Genomic DNA, 22,107 nt, shown 5'->3' on the forward strand with positions numbered 1-22,107 from the left:
TTCGATAGAATTAAGGCTGCTCATTGCAGCCATCTTGGACGTGACGTCAGACGCAAGAAGATGTATCGCTCATTTACTACAACGGCATAACTCAGGAAAACGAAGTTTTCCAGAAAATAAATTTGAATGTTTCGGATTTTGTAATATTAATTCCCAACCGTAATTTTAATGTGATAACTGATTACAGAGGAATAAAAGTATGTACTTCTAAAATATTTTTTTAGTTTTTTTTTCTCGGTGTTCTTTTTCTGCAAGCAACTAAAAAAGTAACAATTTTTGAGTTATATCGTTGTTCGATTTATTATTGATGATTATTTGATTGATTGATTGATTCAGATGAAAGAGAAGTCAAATATAAAATTTCAAAGTCGCGATTTGTTGAGTGAAATAAAGTGCACTCTTTACCACTTTAATGCAGATGCTCGATGCGACTGACCATTTCGACAGAATTCACGTAACCGGGGGAAATTTAAGCAAACAGAAACGTACCGACTTGGAATCAGCTGACAGCCGGGTGAAAAACCGTAAACACGAGACTCGAAGCTGAACGTGTTGATTAAACACGTTGTATTGCCTGGCTTGATATGATTTCGAGAATTCGGTTGATCTAACGGAGAATCCGGCAAATAATTTTAAGAATTAAGAAATAAAATAATGCTTTAGCGTGAGTTTATCGAACAGTCGTTGTCGGAATAAAAGAGCTATTACATATATAAAATGAATTCCTGCAAACTATGTTAAAATGTAAATATCTTTTAATAAAACAACATTTGCAATCGATAGAATAGATTTGTAAAATATACGAAAAACTACCCTTGTGTGTTTCAGTAATCAATAAATAACCATATATTTGGAATTGAATTGTGCTTAACGAAAAAACGAAACTATATGACAACCGAATTGAAATAAATATAATTTTACTCTATATTCTGAAATAATAAAAGGGGAATTTTCGATATATTTTACAAGTGTATCAAATGCAATTGTATCAAATGCAAATGCTATTTTATTGAAAAATATTTCTATTTTAATACATATTTTGCAAGAATTTTTGTTATATATGTTTTCACGCTTCTGATGTCCGATCGATTTAAATATCCGCGATGGGAGATCAGGAGAGCCTTAAATAAATTTTTGAGAATCTAACGCTCGCGTGCGCGCGCGCAGGTGTCCGTATAAAGATACCGCGGCGCGGCGGCGTGTCAGTCAATTCGACGGATCGATATCGCACTGACAATGCGCTGATAGCAAACACAGCGCACTACGCCGTAGTGGAAGAGAATAATCGATAATTGTCCCCCGGTCGCTCGATAAATCAAAACCTTGAGTGCATCGAACCCGGCTATCGATCCGAGTGGCCGCGAGGGAGAGAAAAAAAAAGCGGACGCGCGCGCGAAGCCATGTAGGAAGAGGTTCGTCTAATTGAGAAAGCAACATTGTGCACGTCGTTCGGGGTACCGGACGCGGTCGAGTGGTCCCTGGGCCACCCCTGACTCGTTTATCCCCCTCCCCCCTCCGTCCCTCCGCGGTCCCCTCGTTTCCCCACCCCGTGTCACCCCTCGTCCCCCGCGACCCGTCCCGTCCCTCTCCTCGACCCCTGCGTATCGAGTTCGTTACAGATCCCCGTGGCGAGATCTCCGCCCCTCTCCCTCCCCGCCGCGCTCTTGCAACCCCCTCGTACGCCCCTCAACTCTGTCGTTCCCGTCTCTCGCCCCTCGAGATAAAGAGAGACAGAGAAAGAGAGAGAGAGCGCGAAAGACAGCAAACGAGAGAGAAAGAGAGAGAGAGAGAGAGAGAGAGAGAGAGAGAGAGAGAGAAAGGCACCCTCCTGCCGGAGGCTCTCGCGTAGCGTAGCATTCGCGATTTGCGCAACTCCGCACAACTCCGTGCGAGCGCGAGACGCGTTTTCTCTCCGTGTGTTCCAACAACACCACACGACTCGACCTCGTGCGCGCCCTTGCCGTATAAACGTATATCCTTCTCGTCTCGCGCAGTTCCTGCAGGCGCAACTCCGTGCGAGAGCCCGAGACCCGAGGTTCGAGAGTCAAGAAGAAGAAGAATAAGAAGAAAAGGAGGAATCATTCTGCACGAAGAAAGTCAATCTTCTCAAGAAAAAATTCGCGTGCCGGACAAAACTGCGACGGAATTCAGGAGTACGAAGAAGACGACGCTGCGACGACAACGGCGGCAGTATTGAGGGTGCAAAGAGGGAAAGGGAGAAAGAGACAGAGGGAGAGAGAAGGAGAGAGGGAGAAAGACACACATAGAGGAGAGAGCGTCGCGGTGCGCTTTCAAGCGTGCGCACGCGAGCGCGAGCCGGCGTCGGCGAGTCGCAGAAATACGAAGTCCAGGATCGCTTGAAAGGCGAAGTACACCCCGTCCGCCGGCCCCGAAGGGAGAAGTATCCAAAGGAATCGGCGCGTCTCCTCTCTCTCGTTTTACACCCTTCGAGGTCAGGTGCGCCATCGAGCGCGCGAAAGCATCTCGGTCGGCCGCGACTTCGACTCCGCAAAAGCCGATCGATCGAAAGCGCACGGCCGAAGTGCCTGACAGCCGATTCGACGCCGTCGTGGTCGGTCTCTCCTCTCTCTCTCTCTCTCCCCCTGATATACACACACATACACACACACAAGAGAGAGAGAGCGGGCGGCCATTGATCTCCGTATCGACGCCGGCCGCGACCAATCGTTGACGACCCCTCTTCTTCTCTGCCACCCCTGCCCGGCGCGCGTGTGCGTGTGCGTGTATGTATACGTGTGTGTGTGCGCGCGCGCGTCCGTGTGCACGCGTGTGTGCGGATTCCGCCATCGGTGTCGCTCGATCGAGTTATCGTTCTCGCGGATCGTTCGTTCTCGCGGCCACGGCGTGGAGGACGACATCTTGAAGAGCGAATCTCGCGGCACGGCGGCGTGCGTCATGGTGGACGACGCGGGCCTTATCGGCGTATCGACGTTTCGATCCTGAAGAGGTGGCGAGAGCGCGAGACACCGGCATCGCGCGCGCGATTTCGACGGCGATTTCCACGCGCGCGCGCGCGCGCGCACTGCGGAAGAAAGACCGCGACGGTCGTGTCCGACGTGTATCGATTCGGTGATCGACCGGTCAGATCATCCGGCGGCGCTCGTTAAATAATCTGACCGATCGGGGCGGTCAATTTCCGCGGAGAAGGTGAAGAAGAGGCGCAAAGTCCACAGTGCACTCGTGAAACTTCGCGCGCTTGGGCGCTACTTGGGTGAAGTAACTTCCCGCGGTGAGCTACCACGTCGGCGACCTAGTTTGAGGAAAAAGGATATAAGTACGCCGGAAAGTTGGAGATCGGAGGACCGATTCGCAGGAGAGAAATCGCAAAGAGAACCGCTAACTGTCACGGACGTCTCGTGGTGGATCTTTCCGGAGTGCATCTGGTTTTCTAAAGAGCTTCAGAGGGACGATTTCTTCGAGGGAGGAAGACAATTTCTCGCGGTGCGCACCGCGACTGTACGCCGCCGAAAGAACAGACGACGTATCGGTGAGAGAAGACAGGTGACGATCGCCAATCGAATCGCGTCAAATCCGGAGCAGCCTTCTCATCATCGCGGCTGTAACGTCGCGCTGGGTCGAGGTCGAGCGGGACGCGGTGGCGGCGGGCGCGGGTGACGCGAGTCGATGTTTATGCTCGAAGTATCGAGCCGCGCGCATCGAGCTACGTTGGTCACGAGGTATTGGAAAATCGATAGAAAGCTGACTGACGCCAGCGGCGGCGACGTCGGCGGCGGCGGTGGCGGCGGCGGCGGCGGCGGCGGCGGTGGCAGCGGCGGCGGCGTCGTAGTTGGAGTTGCTGCTGGTGGTGCTGGTGGCGGCGGTGGTGGTAGTGGTGAACGTCGTCGTCGTCGTGACAGTGGCGGCGGTGGTGGGCGGTGGGTGTCCGTGTCCACCCACACACCCTTAGTGGCGCGCCGTTGATGGTGGTGGTTTTAGCCGGCGAGTGTGACCGGTAAGGGGTCGCTTCTGTCACAACGCTCCGTACGTACGAAGTTATCGTCGTCGCACCCTCGCAACCTTCGTCGAGCCCCCGCGCGAGAGGGACACCAAAAAGACAATCGCGAAGATCGATAGTCGTCTTCCGGGCGATTATCCGGAAGTGCTCGCGTGGTCGACCGCGTGATCGTCGCGTGGAATCACGGAGAGCGGGATACTCCGCCGTTCCCGGCACCGTCTCCGCCGGGGTCGCCTTCACGTGGACGTGGACCCTGTCGTCCGTGGGGAGAAAAGGCGCGAACGGGATCACTGCGCAGGTACAACGGTATAACGGCTCCGGTTGACGGTGTGCTGGTGTAGTGATAGTGACAGTGGTGGTGCGGTGTGTGAGCGAAACGACTCCCCTCCGTGAACGAACCGAACGAACGAACGAACAAACTGACACGTGGCGGGGACAGAGGGAGGAGGAGGAGAAGGTGAAGGAAGAGGAGGACACAAGACGCGGTCGCACCTGGACCAAGGAGAGGAACTCGCGGCACGCGACACGAAGAAGCGTGCGAGCGGAATAGCGGTAGTGATATAGTGGTAGTAGTAGTAGTGTAACAGGGTAGTAGAGCGGACCAGGTGGCAGTGGTGCCGGTAGTGTGACTCGGAACACCCGTGGTAGGGACCGTTAGGGGAAGGGGGCGGAGCGGAACAAGTCCCCGATAGAGAACGAGACGGTACGGAGGAGGCGGCGGGTGCGGGACAGAGTGCGGTGAAATCGACCCCCCTTCACGCCACTTCGTCTCTCGTATTCTGGGTCCGCCTGTGGCTCGCTCTCTTTCTCACTCTCTCTTTCCCACTCTCACTCTCACTCTCGTTCTTTCCTCGTCTCTTCCACCGGGAAGAGCCGGTGCCGGGTGCGCTCGCACTCGGGCGCGCGAGCGCAGAGAGCGTGCGCTCTCACTCGCTCCGCACTCGCGCGGTGTCATGGGCGCACGGTGGTCGTTGCGCTACCACCGGGTGCTCCCTATGCCGATCCGACGTGACGGTGGAGCCTCAGCATCAGCGTCGTCATCGTCGTCGTCGTCGTTGTCGTCCGCTTACGCGCTGTATTCGCGGGGTAGTCGCCGAGAGGATCGTACACGTCGTCGCTTCGCGGTCGTGCGGTAATCAGTGATCTGAGAGATCGCGGTGATCAGAGAGGCGAGATCGTAACCCTCTCGAAACGACGATTTTACTCGGCCGTCGACGTAAACGGCAGAAGAGAGAGTAGCGAGTGGCTCCTCGCTATCGCGAAAAAAAAAGAGAGTATCGCGAAAAGACTATTTAAACGCGCGCGCGCGTTTTGTGTGGTGTTGCGGTGCGGTGCGAGCTGTGTGGCACGCGGTGCGACGGTGTGTCGTCGTCGGCGCGGCGTACGACAGCGAAGGAGCGAGTGGCAGTGCGCCCACTACCGAACTAGATGTGCGTAAATGGAAGGTATAGGGGACATAGGCGATCATCAATCGCATAGCGAGCAATTACTGGACTCGGTCGATTCCCCGGCGGCAGTGTCTACGCATGGCCGGGGCGGTGGGGGCGGCTCGAATGGGAACTGTGGTGGAGGAGGCGGAGGCGCAGGAGGAGGAGGAGGAGGAAGTGGTAGCGGAGGTGGCGGTAGGGGCATCGTGGTCGGTGGGGGTAGGCATCACAACCACCACCACCATCATCACCATCACAGCCACCACCACCATCACCACCATCATCAACAGCAGCAGCATCAGCACGAGGTCGTGCACGAAACGGGTGGAGGTGGTGGTAGGAGCGGCGGCGGCGGCGGCAGTGGTAACGGGGGTGGTGGTGGCGGCAGCGGTGGTGGTGGTGGTAACGGAGGAGGTAGCGTCGAGGGTATGTCTTCGTCGGCCTCTCAAAGCCCCGACATCGCGTGCGCGAGCCTACCGCTGGAACTGCTCGCGGCTGGCGCGCTCGGCGTCAAGGAGGAGCGAGACCTCGCCGCCGCGGAGGATCTGTCGTCGTCCCAGGATCCGCCGAGCGTCGGCGGTGGTGGTGGCGGTGATAGTGGTGGCGGCGGCGGCGGCGGCGGTGCCGGCGGCGGCAGCGGCGGAATCGGAGGCAACGGTGACGGTGGCGGAGGCGGCGGCGGCGGACGCGCCGTCGGTGGCGGCAACGGCAACGGCAACGGCAACGGCAGCGGTGGTAACGGCGGCGGCAGTGGCGGCGGCGGCGGCGGTAGTGGCAGTGGTGGTAGTAGTAGTAGTGGCGGCGGTGGCAGGCAGAGCGCGCGGGAGTCCCTGTCGGTGATCGTGCCGCCTCAGGACGTGGACGTGGACTCGCGCGACGCCGACGACTCGGAGCTCCTCAGTCCGGGCAAGCTAACGCCTACGTCGGGGATCAGCGTGTCGGTCGCGAGCATGATCGACGCGACGGACTTCAGGGCGATGCAGCCGGAGCCGACGTATCAGACACTGACCTCGGTGGCCGAGAGGATGTCGCCGCCCGGCTTCAGTCCGGGCTCGTCGTACGCCACGCTGACGCCGCTGCAGCCGTTACCGCCGATCTCGACTATGAGCGACAAATTCGTTTACGGCGGTCACGCGGCCGGCGGCGTCACCGGTAGCTTCGCCGTCATGCAGAACAACGGCCTGGGTAACATCGGCCTCGGTATGGGCGGCTCGCCATACGCGTACGACAAGCTACCTACGATGGGCATGTCGCCGCCGCACAATTATCCGTCGCCGGGCGCGGGATTGCAACCGAGTCCGCTCTCGCCGCAAAGCGCGTACAGCCAAAGCGGCCTTAACTCGCCGCACAAGTCGTCCGCGAGTCCGCATTACGACCCGGCTTTTCTGCCGCGGTTACAGCAGAGCCCGGCGGCGCTTAGCCCGTCCTCGCCGCCGGCCACGGCGAGTTTCGCGCCATCGCATCATTCCCCGCCCGGCACGCATTCGGTGCCGAGCGCGGCATCACCGCCACCGACCATGCAGACGCAACTGCAGCAGCAGCAGCAGCAGCAGCAGCAGCAACAGCAGCAGCAGCAACAGCAGCAGCAGCAGCAGCAGCAACAACAGCAGCAGCAGCAGCAGCAGCAGCAGCAGTCGATGCCGCAGCAGCAGACGATATCGCACACGCAGCACGTGCAACACACGTCGGTGGTGATGAAGACGGTGTCGGCGGCGGGCAACGGCGGCGCCGGCGAGGTCGAGGAGATCAACACGAAGGAGCTCGCGCAGCGTATCAGCGCCGAGCTCAAGAGGTACAGCATACCGCAGGCGATCTTCGCGCAGCGGGTGCTGTGCCGCAGCCAGGGCACCCTCAGCGACCTGCTGCGCAACCCGAAGCCTTGGTCCAAGCTCAAGAGCGGCCGCGAGACCTTCCGACGGATGTGGAAGTGGCTGCAGGAGCCCGAGTTTCAGAGAATGTCGGCCTTGCGGCTAGCAGGTTAGTCGTCCACGCGTCAGAGAGAGACCCCTATCACCCCCCCTCTCATTCATCACGTATACAAAACTCTCCCACCCTCCCTCACAACACCACTCGAATCGAAACACTCAATCGCGAAAGTCCCAAACCCACTATCGTATCGTACATACTTTGTGTACTCGTCCATTTCTGTATAAGAAAGCAACGAGAAAAGTAATAACACTCGGGTTTCTGACCGACGTTGTCGTCATCGTCGTCCATCATCGTCGTTATCGTCGTCATCGTCGTCATCATCGTCGTGTGAATCTCTCGCATAACATAGTACATACGAACACCTGTAAACGAACACACGTTTGTGTCTCACGCTACACACACGTGTCTCGCTACTCGCCTGTGTCTCTCGTCCTGCACCGTCCTTGATATCGATCTATGATCGACGATCGCGAGATCCCATTGAATTACATCGACGCTCCATGCCGGGTCGTTCACCGACACATTTCGCGGCTATTTAAAATCATCAATCTCCACGTCTTCTGAACGATCCCTTAGATTCCCTGATAAACGAAATACTCGCTATGTGTCTCGCTCTTCGACAGTGATTTTAAAACAATTTCCAAAGATTTTAATAAGTTGAAAAAGAGCGAGATGCAATGTTAAACCTTTGTTTTTAATTTCTTGACTTAAAATAATATGTTAAACCGATTGACTTTTTTTGTTTAAATAAATGATAAAATAATAAGTGTTACAAGATTCAAATAATAAGATACATAAAAAATGAAATAATATATAGAAGTGTACATGCATACTTCTCACCGTTGACTTTGTTTAGTGTTCGTCGAAGAGAGAGTTAAAAATAAAAATAAAAGAAGAGTCAAACATGTTTGGGGCGAAACTAAGGTTTTCAGAATTCTTATTAATCGAATGCATTAATTCAGAACAATTATAGTGATCTGCATTATTCACCACACGCGCAAACATTCGCGCGATTTAAAGACATCTTAAAAATAATTCTGTAAATTGCACCTGCTTGACAGACCCTCATTACAAGCCTCTTCTCAGCGACACCCTTCGATTCAAAATAAACTGTACCCTATCCGATGACGCTCCCTTCTGGAGCAAGCTTGGAATAAAGCATTCCTTCCCGTGCTACTTAATGCATAAAAAATCTCAAATCACACATTTAATCGAAAATCTGTCCGACGAACAAAATCGAAGTTACAAAAAGATTTGCCAATTTCACTCATGAACACTAATTCGCTTTCTGATCTCCGATAGGAAATCCGCGAGTTACAAGAAACTTTCATTTTTTATTAATACACAACGGAAATCAATTTCACATATCCGGAAATTGATTGCTCGGAATTACTTAACGTCTGCGTTCCAGCGGTACTGAATTACTCAGTCTTCGTATGTGTGTCCCTTTTAGTCCCTGATAAATAAAATATTCACCGGCCATTCAAATTTACCGACTCCACTCGTGATCTGCGTAAAACAAAACCTCCCCGAAATGTAGATATCCAAATATCTAAACACCTATTAGAACAGGTATTAACGTGACAAATAGCCAAATGTGTAAATGAATAAAGAGACAACGAAAAAAAAACGCATGAAAACCGCATATCGGTTGCTCGAAAGTGTCAAACACGTCCGCTGTCGGATTCCCATCTCCCCGAGAGCGCGAGAAATGAACGGGCCCCTCCTCCGTCGATTTAAGCGGACCCCGGGAATAAATGGACGGGAAGGATCTTTTCGCCGGAGATGATCGCGGGGGGATAACCGTTACTCCGGGATACGCGCGCGAAAGGATATACGCGCGCGCGCTTCACACGCGCGCGCCGAGAGCGGAAGCGCACACGTGGCACCCACGTGGGAGAGGCGTTCCCTTCCATATCATTCAGAGATAGACGCGCGGAATAACACTTTTCGAATTCAACATCCTTCGTCCCCGGCGCGGTGCGCGGTGCACGACGCTCGGCGTCGCGGCGCTCGCCGCGCCGCTCGCCGCGCGTGCAAGTATTGATCGCGCGGCGGCGGTCACGCGGCCGCCGACGCCGACGCCGACGCCGTCGACGACGGCAACGACGACGGCGGCGGCGGCGGCGACGACGACAGCAACGACGACGACGACGACGCTCGGCGTCGCGGCGCAGCCGCGCGACCTCGGCCTCGCTCGGCACGGCTTCGCTTTCCGGAGCCGCCATGTTCGCCACGCCGTCGTCGTCGTCATCGTCCTCGTTGTCGTTGTCGTTGTCGTCCTTCCCTCTCTCCGCCGCCTCTCTTCCTCCTTCTACCCCTCCTGTGGACCACCCTCTTCCATCCGACGGGAACCACAACGCGCGGGATTCGCGATTTTCGCGTCACTCGAGTGCGATCTCCAGCAGAGTGATCCTCTTTGCGTTTTGACTTTTTTTTTGTAACATAACATTTGAGAGATACAGTTTTCTCTCTGATATTTCTTTGCAGAATATTATACTTACTCCAATCTTCCGAACTATTCATTCAGATTTTTTGTAGATTTAATGTATAGATTTCTCGGTTACTGTACATCTTTCGTTTTTAATTTCTGATAAATCTCACAAATTTCAAATCGATTTTTTAAACATCAAAGAGGGAATTCATTTTAACATAATTTCTTGCTTGTAAATTATAATTTCAAAAATTATCTATCTTGTAATCAAACTTTCGATTAAAATTCTATCAAAATTCGTTTAAAAGGTAAAAAGGTAAAAAATATTGCGTAATTTAATTGTCTGCAAAAGAAAACAGAAAATCTTCCTTTTTTCAATCCATTATAATTCTAAATTGTGGTTTCGACTTCCACAAATTCGTCACAGAATCTTCATTATTGAAATTAATTAATTTGCTCATCCCCCAATTTTTTATCACACAAATAGAAAGCAATTTTACGTACCAAAATAAATATGTATATCTCCATTAATATATGAGTTAATTTTTAATGATTAATGTAAATGAGTTGTGGCATTCATATCGTCCAGACTTTTACAGCCAAACGTTGATACGAAGTTGTGAGCATTTGAAAATACACATATACATATATACATGTATACATACGACTCCGAGATCGGTTAGGCAAACACAATAGCTTTTTAACTTGGAATTTCTTTTCATATCACTAAATATCCTAGCGAATCTCTTCAAGATCAGTTGTAGGGCAAGGCTCTGTTAATCGCTATACTTAAAACCCAAATCTTTATCATTCATATTCCTATTCGAGTAATTAATAATTTCGCGATTAACCGATGATTTAAACGAACAATTAGCGGTGACCGCAACGCGCGGTAGAGAACATTTTGACGCACGGAGAATGATTTCGAATGAAGGGGAAATACACGATCGCCGGTGCCGGGGAACGAGAGGTCGCGAGAGAGAGAAAACGAGAAAAAAATTTTCCGCTGCAATCAGGCTTGAAATAAAATGTTAAATTTCACATGACAAATATCGAAGTATAATTTCTTCAACCGGTCCGTTTCACAGATCCCTTCTCCAGAGAGTAATGAATGACAATGAAATTGACGTCCATTATCGTAATGAACGTCACGGCCGAAAGGGTTAAGGGCTCGCGAACGAGTGGACCATTCCGTGGTATATTCGGTGGCTCAAGGTGTCCTTTCTCGAACAATAGTTTAAACCGTCTCTCACGCAACCGCCGCGTTCTCGTTAAGAAAAATAAAAAAAGAACGCTCGTCCTCTCACCCTTCCCCCCCCCCATCTTTCACCTTCTCTCTCCATCCATCTCTCCGTTTTCCGTCGTTCTCCTTTGCGCGCCTACCGAGGCATGCAGATAATGTCGGGAAGAGGGACTACCTCTACGGTTACTGTTCCACCGGTAGCCCCTCGTGGATACGAAACTCTCTTAGGGGTCGGTGAAAAAGGCCGGTGGGGAGCGAAGAAAAGGCGCGGCAAGGCACGGGAGCAAAGGGTTCGCCGGGGAGGAGACAATGCCGAAGAAGAAGAAGACGAAGGAGGGTCGATTCAGTGCTCTTCAGATTAGAGCCTCCGCTATTGTTTCCCCCGTGTCTCTCTCTCTCTCTCTCTCTCTCTCTCTCTCTCTCTCTCTTGCAAAAACCTGTCTCGTTCGAACGCGTTCACGCGGCCGACGCTTCGCGCGCAAAACCCCTAGAATCTAAGTCACTGCAAATCGAACCGGGAGAAGCGAACGAGATAACTATACAATTTCTAAAAGAGAAATTCCGAAGAGAGAGATTTCATGTCCACGTGCTCTAAAAATTGAAATCAAATTATCGAAAAATTGAAATCGAGAATTAAATCTGAGGAATTAATATTAAAATTTAAATCCAACGTGTCAAATTAAAATCGAAATTCGAATTACATACGAAATTGAGAGATACGGAAGAAAGAAGCCGATAAATTACTGCCGCATACAGCTTGATTTGTGGGATTCACGTAGGAAATGGGAGGAGGGGTGGGGGGAGGGAGGTTTCTCAAGGGGAAACGTCCGTCGAGAGAGCGCGGTCTTTTCCAGGTCTCTTCTAGGAAGCGGCCTCTAAACAGACGATGAATAATTCGCTCGGCCGTTAAAACGGCAATCAATCGGGCGAGCGTAACGTTGCACTCTTATAAATTGCCTTTATTATGCCCCCGCCGCTATTGTTGTTCGTGCTCGAATTCATCTGGTAATGACTATAGGTACGCGTGCCTCATTGCTGGATGTCATTTGCGTTTAATTGCGTCCACCGTTATCGTCGCTATCGATCGTCACGCACGATAGGCGGGCGGGAGGGAGGAAGGGGGGAGGGCGGGAGGTCAGGTGCATTAGTCGCAGCGAACGCCTCGTGTCTTTCTATTTACTTTCGCCAGATGCATCCCCCCATGTGCAATATTCCTAAGCCAGCTAGGTGATTTACGAACGTTCATTTCGCGACTCTCATTCGGATTAGCTCTCTACGCAACTATACCGTTTCTTTTTTTTTCTTTTTTTTTCGCTAAAAATCTTCCTCGCACGTCTAATCTATATCACAGTCTATTTTGAATCGCACGATCTGTCATGTATGCTAAATTGCGATATAATTTCGAGGATCTATAAATTCACGGGAATTCGGATTTTTGGATCTGACCCCCCTCAGTGCCGAGGATCCGAGTTTACTGCTAAAAATATATCGCGAACGATCCCCTCCGCTCCGCCTCAGCGAGAACGTATAACGCGACGCGACGAATTTCGCCTGAATTTTCGAAACTTAACGCAATAAGTGCGCGACGCGCCGCGCATAATTAATGTCGTCTTTCCTCAACGTCAACGCGCGCTTGACATCGTCGGCGCGCGCGGACCGACGGCGCGGCGCGGCGACGGGACGGGAAGGGGACAGGGTCTTACATCGGCCCGTGTCACACACGTGTCTTCTTACACGCACTGGACGTAACACAGGGCGAGGGAGGAGGGAGGAGGAGGGGGGAGCGGGAAAAAAGGAAAGGAAAGAGAATCGATACCGACTGTGTGTCGTTTCCCTGTCTCGCGGAGCTTATCACGGAGTTACATCGCCGCGCGCTACCGCGAGCTCTACGCTTATGTTTTTAACAGCGACGGCCCGCGATCAATACCCGCGCCGTTATACCCCCCCGCGCGCCCGCGTAAGCGCGAATTTTTGAGTTTTTCCAACAAGTTTGAAAGATCGAAGGTGGAATTCGCTTTAGTACTGGTTTAGCGCGCGAGAACTTATCTCTCTCTCTCTCTCTCTCTTTCTCAGTCCCGCCGCGCGCGCGTCCGTTACTTTCATATTTTCCATTTTAAATAAAGTTAGAAGTCCGTAGTTGGTCAGAAAGCAGTTGCGAGGAAAGTTTTTTTTTTCTCTAGACGGTAAAGATACGTACTATATACCGGGGACTCGCAACGACTAATTTCATTAATAATAAGAATTACTTTGGCAGCTGTATAACTCTTACTTCGAATTCACGCAATAAACGCGACGAGTTTTATTAACAATAACGGATGGTTAATGTGATATTATTAACACGATTATTAATATGATATTCTGATTCTGACATCACGACAAATAAGTCCGATTTGATTTTACCTACAACGTTAAAGGCGCGAGTGTTACGTCATCTTCTTATATCTTTTTTTTAAATTTAATTATCTAACTTTATTCTCATCTGTTATCTTGTTAATCTTATTCTTTAAGCAATAGTCTCTAATTATTATTTAATATTTTTAATTGTCGCGACAGGTGACGAAATAATTCAGCGAAGTAAATGTGGTCGGCGCGAGCCAGAGAACTTTTCGAAATTCCTGAGGCAAGACCCTCGAACTAGTGGTTCGGCCAGGAAAAATCACCGGAAAATTAGCCCGCGCAAATTGACCTCGACTCTCGTAACATAATTATTCACACGAGATCCTTATTACCGCCCCACACGATAGCTCGCTAAATTAGAAACCAATCATCTCTCGCGCGCTCAATCTCTCCTTACCTCGATTTAACGATGAATTTCAAACCGCGCCGAATTTACGACGACTGGGGACGAAACAGCGCGCTATACTCGTTCGCAATTTTGCAATTCCGCTCGCGATTCTGGGACGAAGTCCTCTTCTCCCTCCTCCCCCTTCCTCCACGTCCCGATTAATTTATACAGCGAGTTCTTCTCTTCTCTTTCTTTCTCCTTTCCCTAAGGTAGTTGTGAATCCCTTCCCAGGGATGGAAGCGACGTGTATCCTTCACGCGTATCGGTGCGGTTTCCACACGTTGCGCTCGTCGCGCAGCACGCGCCGAAACGCGACACCCCGGGTCGGGTGTGGAGAGGCCCTATGCGTGCTCACATGTCGGGCATAGCACGAATTCGCCCCCGCGTGTCCCGCGTGCCCGTCATCGTTCCTACGGGATGTCCCGTCGGCTCGCGGGGAACGCGCCCCGTCCCTTCCGCTCTCTCGCCTGTCCCTCCCCCGCGCCCCGCCCGCTCGTTCCCGTTCCCGCGCTTTTATTCACTGCCGCCCCCTCCTCGCCCCTGCGAAATTTCTGATAAATCTCTCGGTAAACACCTCTCTCCCGCGAACACCCCTTTTTCCCGCAGAGAGGCAAGTAAATCGAGTTTATCGATATATTTATTTTTAAAGTGACACCCCGGTCTCCCCGGTTGTACAAGTTCGCCCCGGGAAAACGGGAGTTCGCCCGACCCGCGCTGGGGGAGGGGAGGATTAAAAATCGGGTGCTTCAGCCCTGTTAAAACCTTATTCGCGCGCGTCCGCAATTTGACGAGACACCCGATGAGTTTCGCTTTCTGTTCCCCTCTTCTGCATCCTCCCATGATCTCTACAAGTTCTTCAGTGTTTGGATCTTAATTCTTAGCCTCCCTCGCTCGAACGTTTAAAGTTCCTCGGCCACTGAAACGAATTTGTCACGAATTCTGCACCCCCCTCGAATCTCCATTCTTTAACCCTATACGACACGGTCCTTTCGCTCCCCGCCGCGGAATTTGGATTGTTCCGTCAAACGATTCCTCGCGAAACCTCCATCGAACCCCCTCCCCCTCCTCCCCCGCACTAATTCCGATCTAATGGATATCTCGGAGTCGCGCGGGAATCTCCTTTTGCAAACGTCAAAGCGGGACAAATTGATATTGTTTCAGCGCCTCTCTTTTTATCCCGAGGCGAGCGCCTCGGGGTTTTTCGAGATCGGTTTTTGCCGGTGAGAAGAGGTCATTCACTAAAAACGCGCGGGTTCTCTATCGGCCGGCGCGGCGCGACGGGAGGGGGAATCAAGGTGCAGATGTCACGTCAATGAACACCTTTCGTCGTACAGCTGTTATACGAGTGCCGATAGCCGACGCGCAACCGTGGCTTTCATTGCCTCACGGTAAACTTTTCCGCGCCGGCTTTGCACGCGTGCGTGTGCTATACTCGTGCGACGAAGTTGCCACGACGAAGCGTTTCGCCGTATCTCGAGCGTAATACGGGGCGGAGCGTATAAAAAGAAAAAAAAAAGAGCGCGCCTAAATATTTCCGTCGTTTTCGAAAAAAAATACGAGAATGTCGTCGCGAGAACGAATATTTTTATTCAATTATCTTCTCAGGATATCTGCGATACGATAATTGTGCACCTTTGAAAAACGAGACAAATTATAACGGACGTCTATTTATTAAATGTTCTAATATAGCATCCCTTCGAGCGCTAAAACGTTACATACGTTGTTTCGACTACACGAATCATTAAGAGATCATTTGAGGAAAATGACGAAAATAACGAGTGAAATGAAAGAGAAGTAAAACAGATACATGTGTGAGATGTGAAAAAAAGCGATGGAAAGCTAATCAGAGGCACATGTATTTTAAATATTTTTACGTTGAACGAACGATTTTGCTGAAGCACATCTAAAAATTTAGCTAAACACAGATCTGAAAATAATTTCATTGGACCGTCAAAGTAACAATGTAAAAAATTCAAGCGTGACAAGAGCAATGCTGAAAAAAGTTTTGACATTCTAGCAATCAGTTTGAGAGCTGGCCCATATTATTATTTCGATTATCATTCAGTTTATGCTATTTAGTGCAACAGAATTTATTTTCAGATCTGTATCCAGCTGAACTTTTAGATACTTCGACAAATCGCTCTTTTCGTGTACAAGGCACAGTCGACGCTACGCGAGGAAAAATCGTAAATCCGCGGATATTAGCCGGAGTCAAATTTAACGTAGATTCGCGGACATTCGCGCGACGCGAGCTCCTCCATATTTTCACGCTTTCGATGGATTCTATAATTTGGTTAATTCGGCGCTTATAATTCGGTTTACCGGATACGCGGAATTTCGGCAGATGCGCGTCGTGCGTGAAATGGAACAAGATCGCCCGCATGCCGTCGCCGCGACACCTTGGAGCCGGCCAGGTCGGCCAAACGGGCGAAATGTCGTTTTAACGCGCTCGCGCGTTTCGTTACAATACATCCGTGGGTCGCACGAGAGAAAGAGAGAGAGAGAGAGAGAGAGAGAGAGAGAGAGAGAGAAAGAAGAGAGAGATGCAACCGCCATTGCGTCGCTAGAGAACCTGATAGAGGCCCGCGCGGGGCGCGGCGGGGCGCGGACAGACGGACGGGGTCGGGTTGGATTTCAAGTAGATCATTGATAAACGAAAGGTGACACTGGTATGTTTTGTGATAAGCGTTTGCTCTCCGTCGGAACGACGAGCCTCTTAATCGCAGCCCGACGACGACGTTGCACGCGAGCGCGGAATATTTTTGTCATCCGCGAATTCATTCGCGGCGAGTTAATTGAGGAGGCGCGCTCGAGGGAAGTTCCGTACGTTTTTTCCCGGGTCGAGAATTATTTCCGCGAATCGTTTTAAATTAACCTTCTTTCTTTTTTTTCCATTTACCTACGCAAATTCGAGAATAAACTCTCGATTAGTTATTTAGTGCTTTAATTCGGGTAAAAATCATAATTTTCGAAAAAGGGATTTAAGAGTATGAAAATAAGCGCTCGAATTCTTGAACGAGAAGCTTGATTGAAGTTCCTTTTTCGAAAAATTAAAATTTAAAAATTTTTAATTTGCGAGATTTAAAAGTTTATATAATTCTGAACCGCTCTCTTTTTTATTTCCATATTCCTAGTAAGAGGATCAACTGCACAGAGGTTTTATAAAAACATCGGGCGATGTTTAAACATTTATTTAAAAAAAATAAAAGTCATAAATATCATACATATATATTTATATACAATGTATATAAATTATATTAAATTACACTGCACTAATATTATTATCATAAATTGTTTATATAAAATATTATAGCAATATATATAAAAATGTCTTTGATTACTTAAAAATGACTGTCCACAGTCCACACAGAGAAAGAGAAAGAGAAAAAGAGACAGAGAGAGAGAGAGAGAGGGGGGGGGGAGAAGAGAGACAGAAAATTCGTGGAATATCGGCGCTGAGACGGGACTCTCGAGAGTGGCTGTAGTTCGAAAGAGCTAGAAGTCCTTGTTTCTACGATCTAAAGACGGAACGGCCGTAGAAGGCTGTACAACTTCCAACCGTGCGGCGATTAAATATTGATAATCGTTCGACTATTATCGTAGCTCCGAAAGTAGCACATCCTGCTTTTTGGCGTATACGTATTTCCGGAAAGTTTTTGGACGAATTTCTCGGATACCTCACTACCGCGCGCCGGCTGACTCATCCACCACGTCACGCATGTGATATGTACCGGGGGTGCCCGGGGGGGGGGGGCCTCTGGCGCGGCTGAATTTCTGACCGTGAGAAACTCGATCAAATATATAATCCAGCCAATCCGTTCAAAAGTATATTCATTTAAAATCGCGCATATATCTCCTCTCTCTCTCTCTCTCTCTCTCTCTCTCTCTCTCTCTCTCTCTCTCTCTCTTTTTCTCTCGGCTCCTCAATAAAAGATACTTGGACGACCAACAGCGAAGCATTGGATTTTCGTACGAAATGAAAATCCGAACGATAAGATCTCGCTCCCGTGCCCCGAAATCAACTCGCCCAAAGTATTTTAACTTTCAATGAGCTGACAGTTCGCGCGCGCCTAGTTTTACGACAAATGCACGGATCTTTCGCGACCGAAAGGCAGCGAGTACGCTCGGGACACCCTGTATATGTATGTAGGCCGCACACAACGCACGCCACACGAAGTCTCTCTCTCTCTCTCTCTGTCTTTCTCCTTCTCTCCTGTTCTCACCCCTGCGGGATTCTCCGTCTCTCTTTCTTCTACCTCCGTACCCTCGTTCTCCATCACGTAGACGTAGTAGAAACGGGGTGCTCAGTGGGAACCGGCTTTCTGTTGTACGACGCATACACGCCGTAGTTCGCAACTGTTACGTACGTGTCCCGCGTACGTACAGGGTGGTACGAAACGAGAGAGAGAAAGAGAAAGAGAGAGAGGGGAGACGACACCCCGTGAGAAAAGGAAATTCGGAGGCGGACGGTGCCACGCGGTGGAAATCTTCGAGAAGCGTCCGCCATTTTCGCTCCATTTCCTACTGATATTCTTTTCTCTTTGCAGAAAACGAACGAACGGGGGCTTAATTACTGTGGCGGCGCGCGATAAGATAAAGAGCCCCGTTTTAGAATTGTTCGAGAATTAAGATCGATCTCTGGCGGCGAGGTCGCTCTCCAGGTCGCTCTCCTCGGGCGAGAAGATCGCCGTGAGATATCGATAACGGATAAGGCGGGATTCGCAAATTGTTCGAGGTCGACACTCCTGATGGGAACCGCGAGACGGCCGCCGCTTTTAACGAGTCGACTCCGCGTTGTTTTGGCACACATACCTTCGTGTAACACGTTTAAAGTCGACGATTACGATTAACCGAGGCTAAATATGGGAATCTGGATCTCGAAAGCGGCGAAAATAGCCGCTGTCTGTAATATTAACGGCGTGCATATCGAGAGCATATTCCCGGGCGGCATGCATAGTATCATATTCGGCACGTTTAATTAGCACAAATATAAAGTGTATCACTCTCGCGACTCCTCTCTCAAATTTTCATGCGCAGCGAAGAGGGGCGCGTATTAAAATTCCGGCAAGTATAATTCTTACTTAACGCGGCAGCTTACCTCGCTCGACTAAAATAAGAAATCGGCACAATGAATTTCTCGAATATCGATCGCGCGGCGGAAGCGGCCGCGAAGATCGCGAGTGAACGAACGCGACGCGAAACGAAGGAAAGCGACGTTTTTCGTTCGTTTTCCCCGCGTTTTCTCGAATTCTGCATACGGCGGTGGTTCTCATTAATGCCGCACTTCTCTCTCCAGATTTCCTCGCGAAAGACTCCCCTCCCCCTTCGCAGGACGATTCGCAACGCTTTTACGGTTCCCACCTCACCTCCCGAATTTTTACGCGAGAAGAATCGCAAGAATCGTACCCCGATAACGATAACATTTCGCGATGATCTCGCCTCGTACTTTTGTTCCTCGTCTTGAGTCTCCGTGTGTGTGGCCTCCCCCTCCTCTTCTGTGTTCTCGTCTCTCCCTGTACAATTTTGCAAACAGTCTTCCTTTGTCCTCGCCGTCGTCATCGTCGTCGTCGTCGTCGTCCGAAGATGATCGTCGGCAGGACACCCAGCACAGGAAGATATCCAGCCGAGAATTTCAAAAGTAGGGGAGGAAAGAGCTGCGCACTCGCGCGCAGCATCTCGATTTGATTTTCCGTCCGAGAGAAAGACAGAGAAAGAGAGAGAGAGCCGAACGGGCTTCTCCTCCGTTCGTGCGCGAAAAAAAAAGATGTAAATGTCTCGACCTAACCAAACGGATAGACAAACGCACCACGAAGGACTCCGCCTAAATTTTGCCTTTTAACATCGTCTCCTCGCCTTGAGAGGAGATTCGTCCGCGAAAGAAAGACCGCGCGCCTCGCAGGGCGCGCGAGGATCGTTCCCCCCCTCCGCACGCGCTGCGGCCCGCGTTTCTCGATCTTGAATCGCAAAGCGAGTCGAGATCATTGCAGAAAGGGACGTGCGTCAATTTTTTTGCCGTCTCGCAAACGAGCGAAGCGATAATTTACCGAGGAGATAAGGAAGATAAAAGGATTTCGAGGAAAATCAAAGGAATTCGTGATTTAACGAAAAGAAAGAAAAAAAGCAAAATTATTGCAATTATAATTATTTTTTTTTCTAAAAAAGAAAAACGTTGTGACGCGTATTTAATTATTTATATTGATTTTATATATGTATATATATATAATTTTTTTTGTCGTATGAAGACATTCGGACTTTACCGTCGTAAAATCCGGTAAGTGACATTTCTGTTGTAATTGACGATTGCAAAAATCTTTTTTTCATCTTTCTGACACACGCTCCTAGCATTCTGTAATGGACGCTCTTTTTGCAAAAAATCACGTGCGCGCGCGGGGGGTAACTCCTCTCGCACCCTGTATATTTCGCTGCGATTGAACGCTGGATTTAGTTGGTTTTCCCCTGTTTTTTCGTTTTCTGTTTTACCAGGGACAACAACCTACGTATCCTCGTATCACGTTCCCGTATATATATCCCACATCCCGCTCTATTTTCCCCCGACAAAAATATATTTTTTTGAGACACTCAAACGCTTTGGGGAATTTCGTAGAAATTCGACGTGGCAGTATCTTTGACGATCGAATTTTTTTCAACTATTCGGCTATTGTCAACGATCTGGCGCGAATTTAAGAGAGCGCTTTTTTAATAGAAATGAGAGACAGCTATTCTGTTTACTTTTTTTTTCCGAAACCTCGGAAATGTCAATCCTTAACGAGACAATAACGAAGTTACGAAGAGCATGGTAAGTTGAAGATTTTTATTGCTTTTTTTTTTAAAGTGGAGGAAAAGAGAATTAAAATCCCAGTGTCTCAAATTCTATGTTATCTGATATCCCTAACTTCGGCCTACGACATGTCGACGAGGATGATTGATCGGCTCGGCAAAGATACCGCTACCCCGTTACTCACATTTTAGTTACTTTAGTTTTATAAGTTTACCGTGAGCCTTAAGTCAAGTGTGTGCATCGCCCCGTTTTATGTTGTATGATTTCTTTCTTGAAGTGTGCTTTTCCGTTCTTTTGTGATCTTGTCGTTTCTGTTTTCCGTTGAGCGTACGTTTGATGGAAAGCAGCGGCTAGCGCGCACAATGTGGGGTTCAATCTTAACGAAATGGAGCGCGGAATTTTCGTGAAACGCGCGATAATCGTCATTCGCGCGTGAAATCCTTTTCTTTAATACACTAATCAGTTTACTCGTCGCGCTCCTCGTCCAAGCTACCTCCGCGTCGTTCCTCTCCTGGCTCGCTAGAAACGTAAATCGGCCGTTTTCTTAAAAATTCGCGCACTCGGGGACGCTGGGTTCAGTGAATTCTCCCGCGTTTTTTGTTCGCGGGGGAGGAATTTTTGGGTAACTGAATTTTCGGTCGCGGCGTAGATTCCTGAGATTCTCTCTCGGGTTCTCCTTCTAAAAATCCTCGGATTTACGAATTCTCGAATTTTTCAAGGTTTCTTCGAATTCTCGAGTATTTGGATTTACGAGCCATTTAAGTTCTCGCGAATCGTGGGGGGCTCTCCGGATTTTTAGATTCACTTCGAGAATTCGCTTTGTCTCAATTGAGAATCGAATCTTGTTTTATTTACATCCGCGCGGGGGAGGCGAGACGCTCTTCCCACTCGCGTTTGACCCGCCGCCGTCTCTCGGGAGCTCTTGAAGGTCCACAGACGGATTCCCCGGGTCCCTTTGACAATTTAATACGTAAACGATCGCACGGCTTAATCCAAAGGCGGGTCTGCGCGGGTTTACGCGGGCGCGGGCGTGAGCGCGAGCGAGGGAAGGAACGGGAGCGGAGGGCACACCCGGAATCAGGAGGGACAAACAGAGAAAGAAATTATAAACGGGCTAATGGTACGACGATACCAAATAAGGACTGATGAGAAGTGTAAACGCAAGGTGTGTGTCTATCGGTTTGGTTTTAGCCCTGAGCAACTGCTCTGAGAGCGGAGGCGAGCCGGACGCCATGCTGGACATGCACCACCCAGGAACCGGGATCGACTCGCACCATCCGCAGTTTCACAACTCCTATGGTAATATGAAATTCATTATAATAGTAATTAATCCTACGAACCCACGGAGCTCTCCCGCCAATCCTCCTCCCACTTTCACCGGCCTTTCGCGCGGCCACGAGATACCTGCGTATCGCGATCGCGACTTCTCGTGCTTGCCGGCGCTTCTCAAGTCCTCTCGCGCGTCTCTCGCGCGACGCAGTTTCTTTTCGTCCGTTCCCCTTTCTCCTTTACGCCAACGTATGCTCGTCGCTGAC

At 50.0% G+C, this 22,107-nt stretch overlaps 1 protein-coding gene across 1 annotated transcript in view; it reads left to right on the forward strand.

Annotated features, from left to right (window-relative positions):
- The first annotated feature begins 5,831 nt into the window (after window positions 1-5,831).
- Window positions 5,832-22,107, forward strand: part of LOC105454452 (hepatocyte nuclear factor 6-like) — an 88,197-nt gene continuing 71,921 nt past the window's right edge. The window contains exons 1-3 of the mRNA XM_011697064.1: window positions 5,832-5,971; window positions 6,209-7,380; window positions 21,764-21,871. Of these exons, the coding sequence (XP_011695366.1) occupies window positions 5,832-5,971; window positions 6,209-7,380; window positions 21,764-21,871 (1,420 nt within the window). The remainder of the gene's footprint in view (window positions 5,972-6,208; window positions 7,381-21,763; window positions 21,872-22,107) is intronic.

This window comes from Wasmannia auropunctata, unplaced genomic scaffold (genome assembly GCF_000956235.1).
Source record: "Wasmannia auropunctata unplaced genomic scaffold, wasmannia.A_1.0 LD335985.1, whole genome shotgun sequence".
In the NCBI taxonomy this organism is placed as follows: Eukaryota; Metazoa; Arthropoda; class Insecta; order Hymenoptera; family Formicidae; genus Wasmannia; species Wasmannia auropunctata.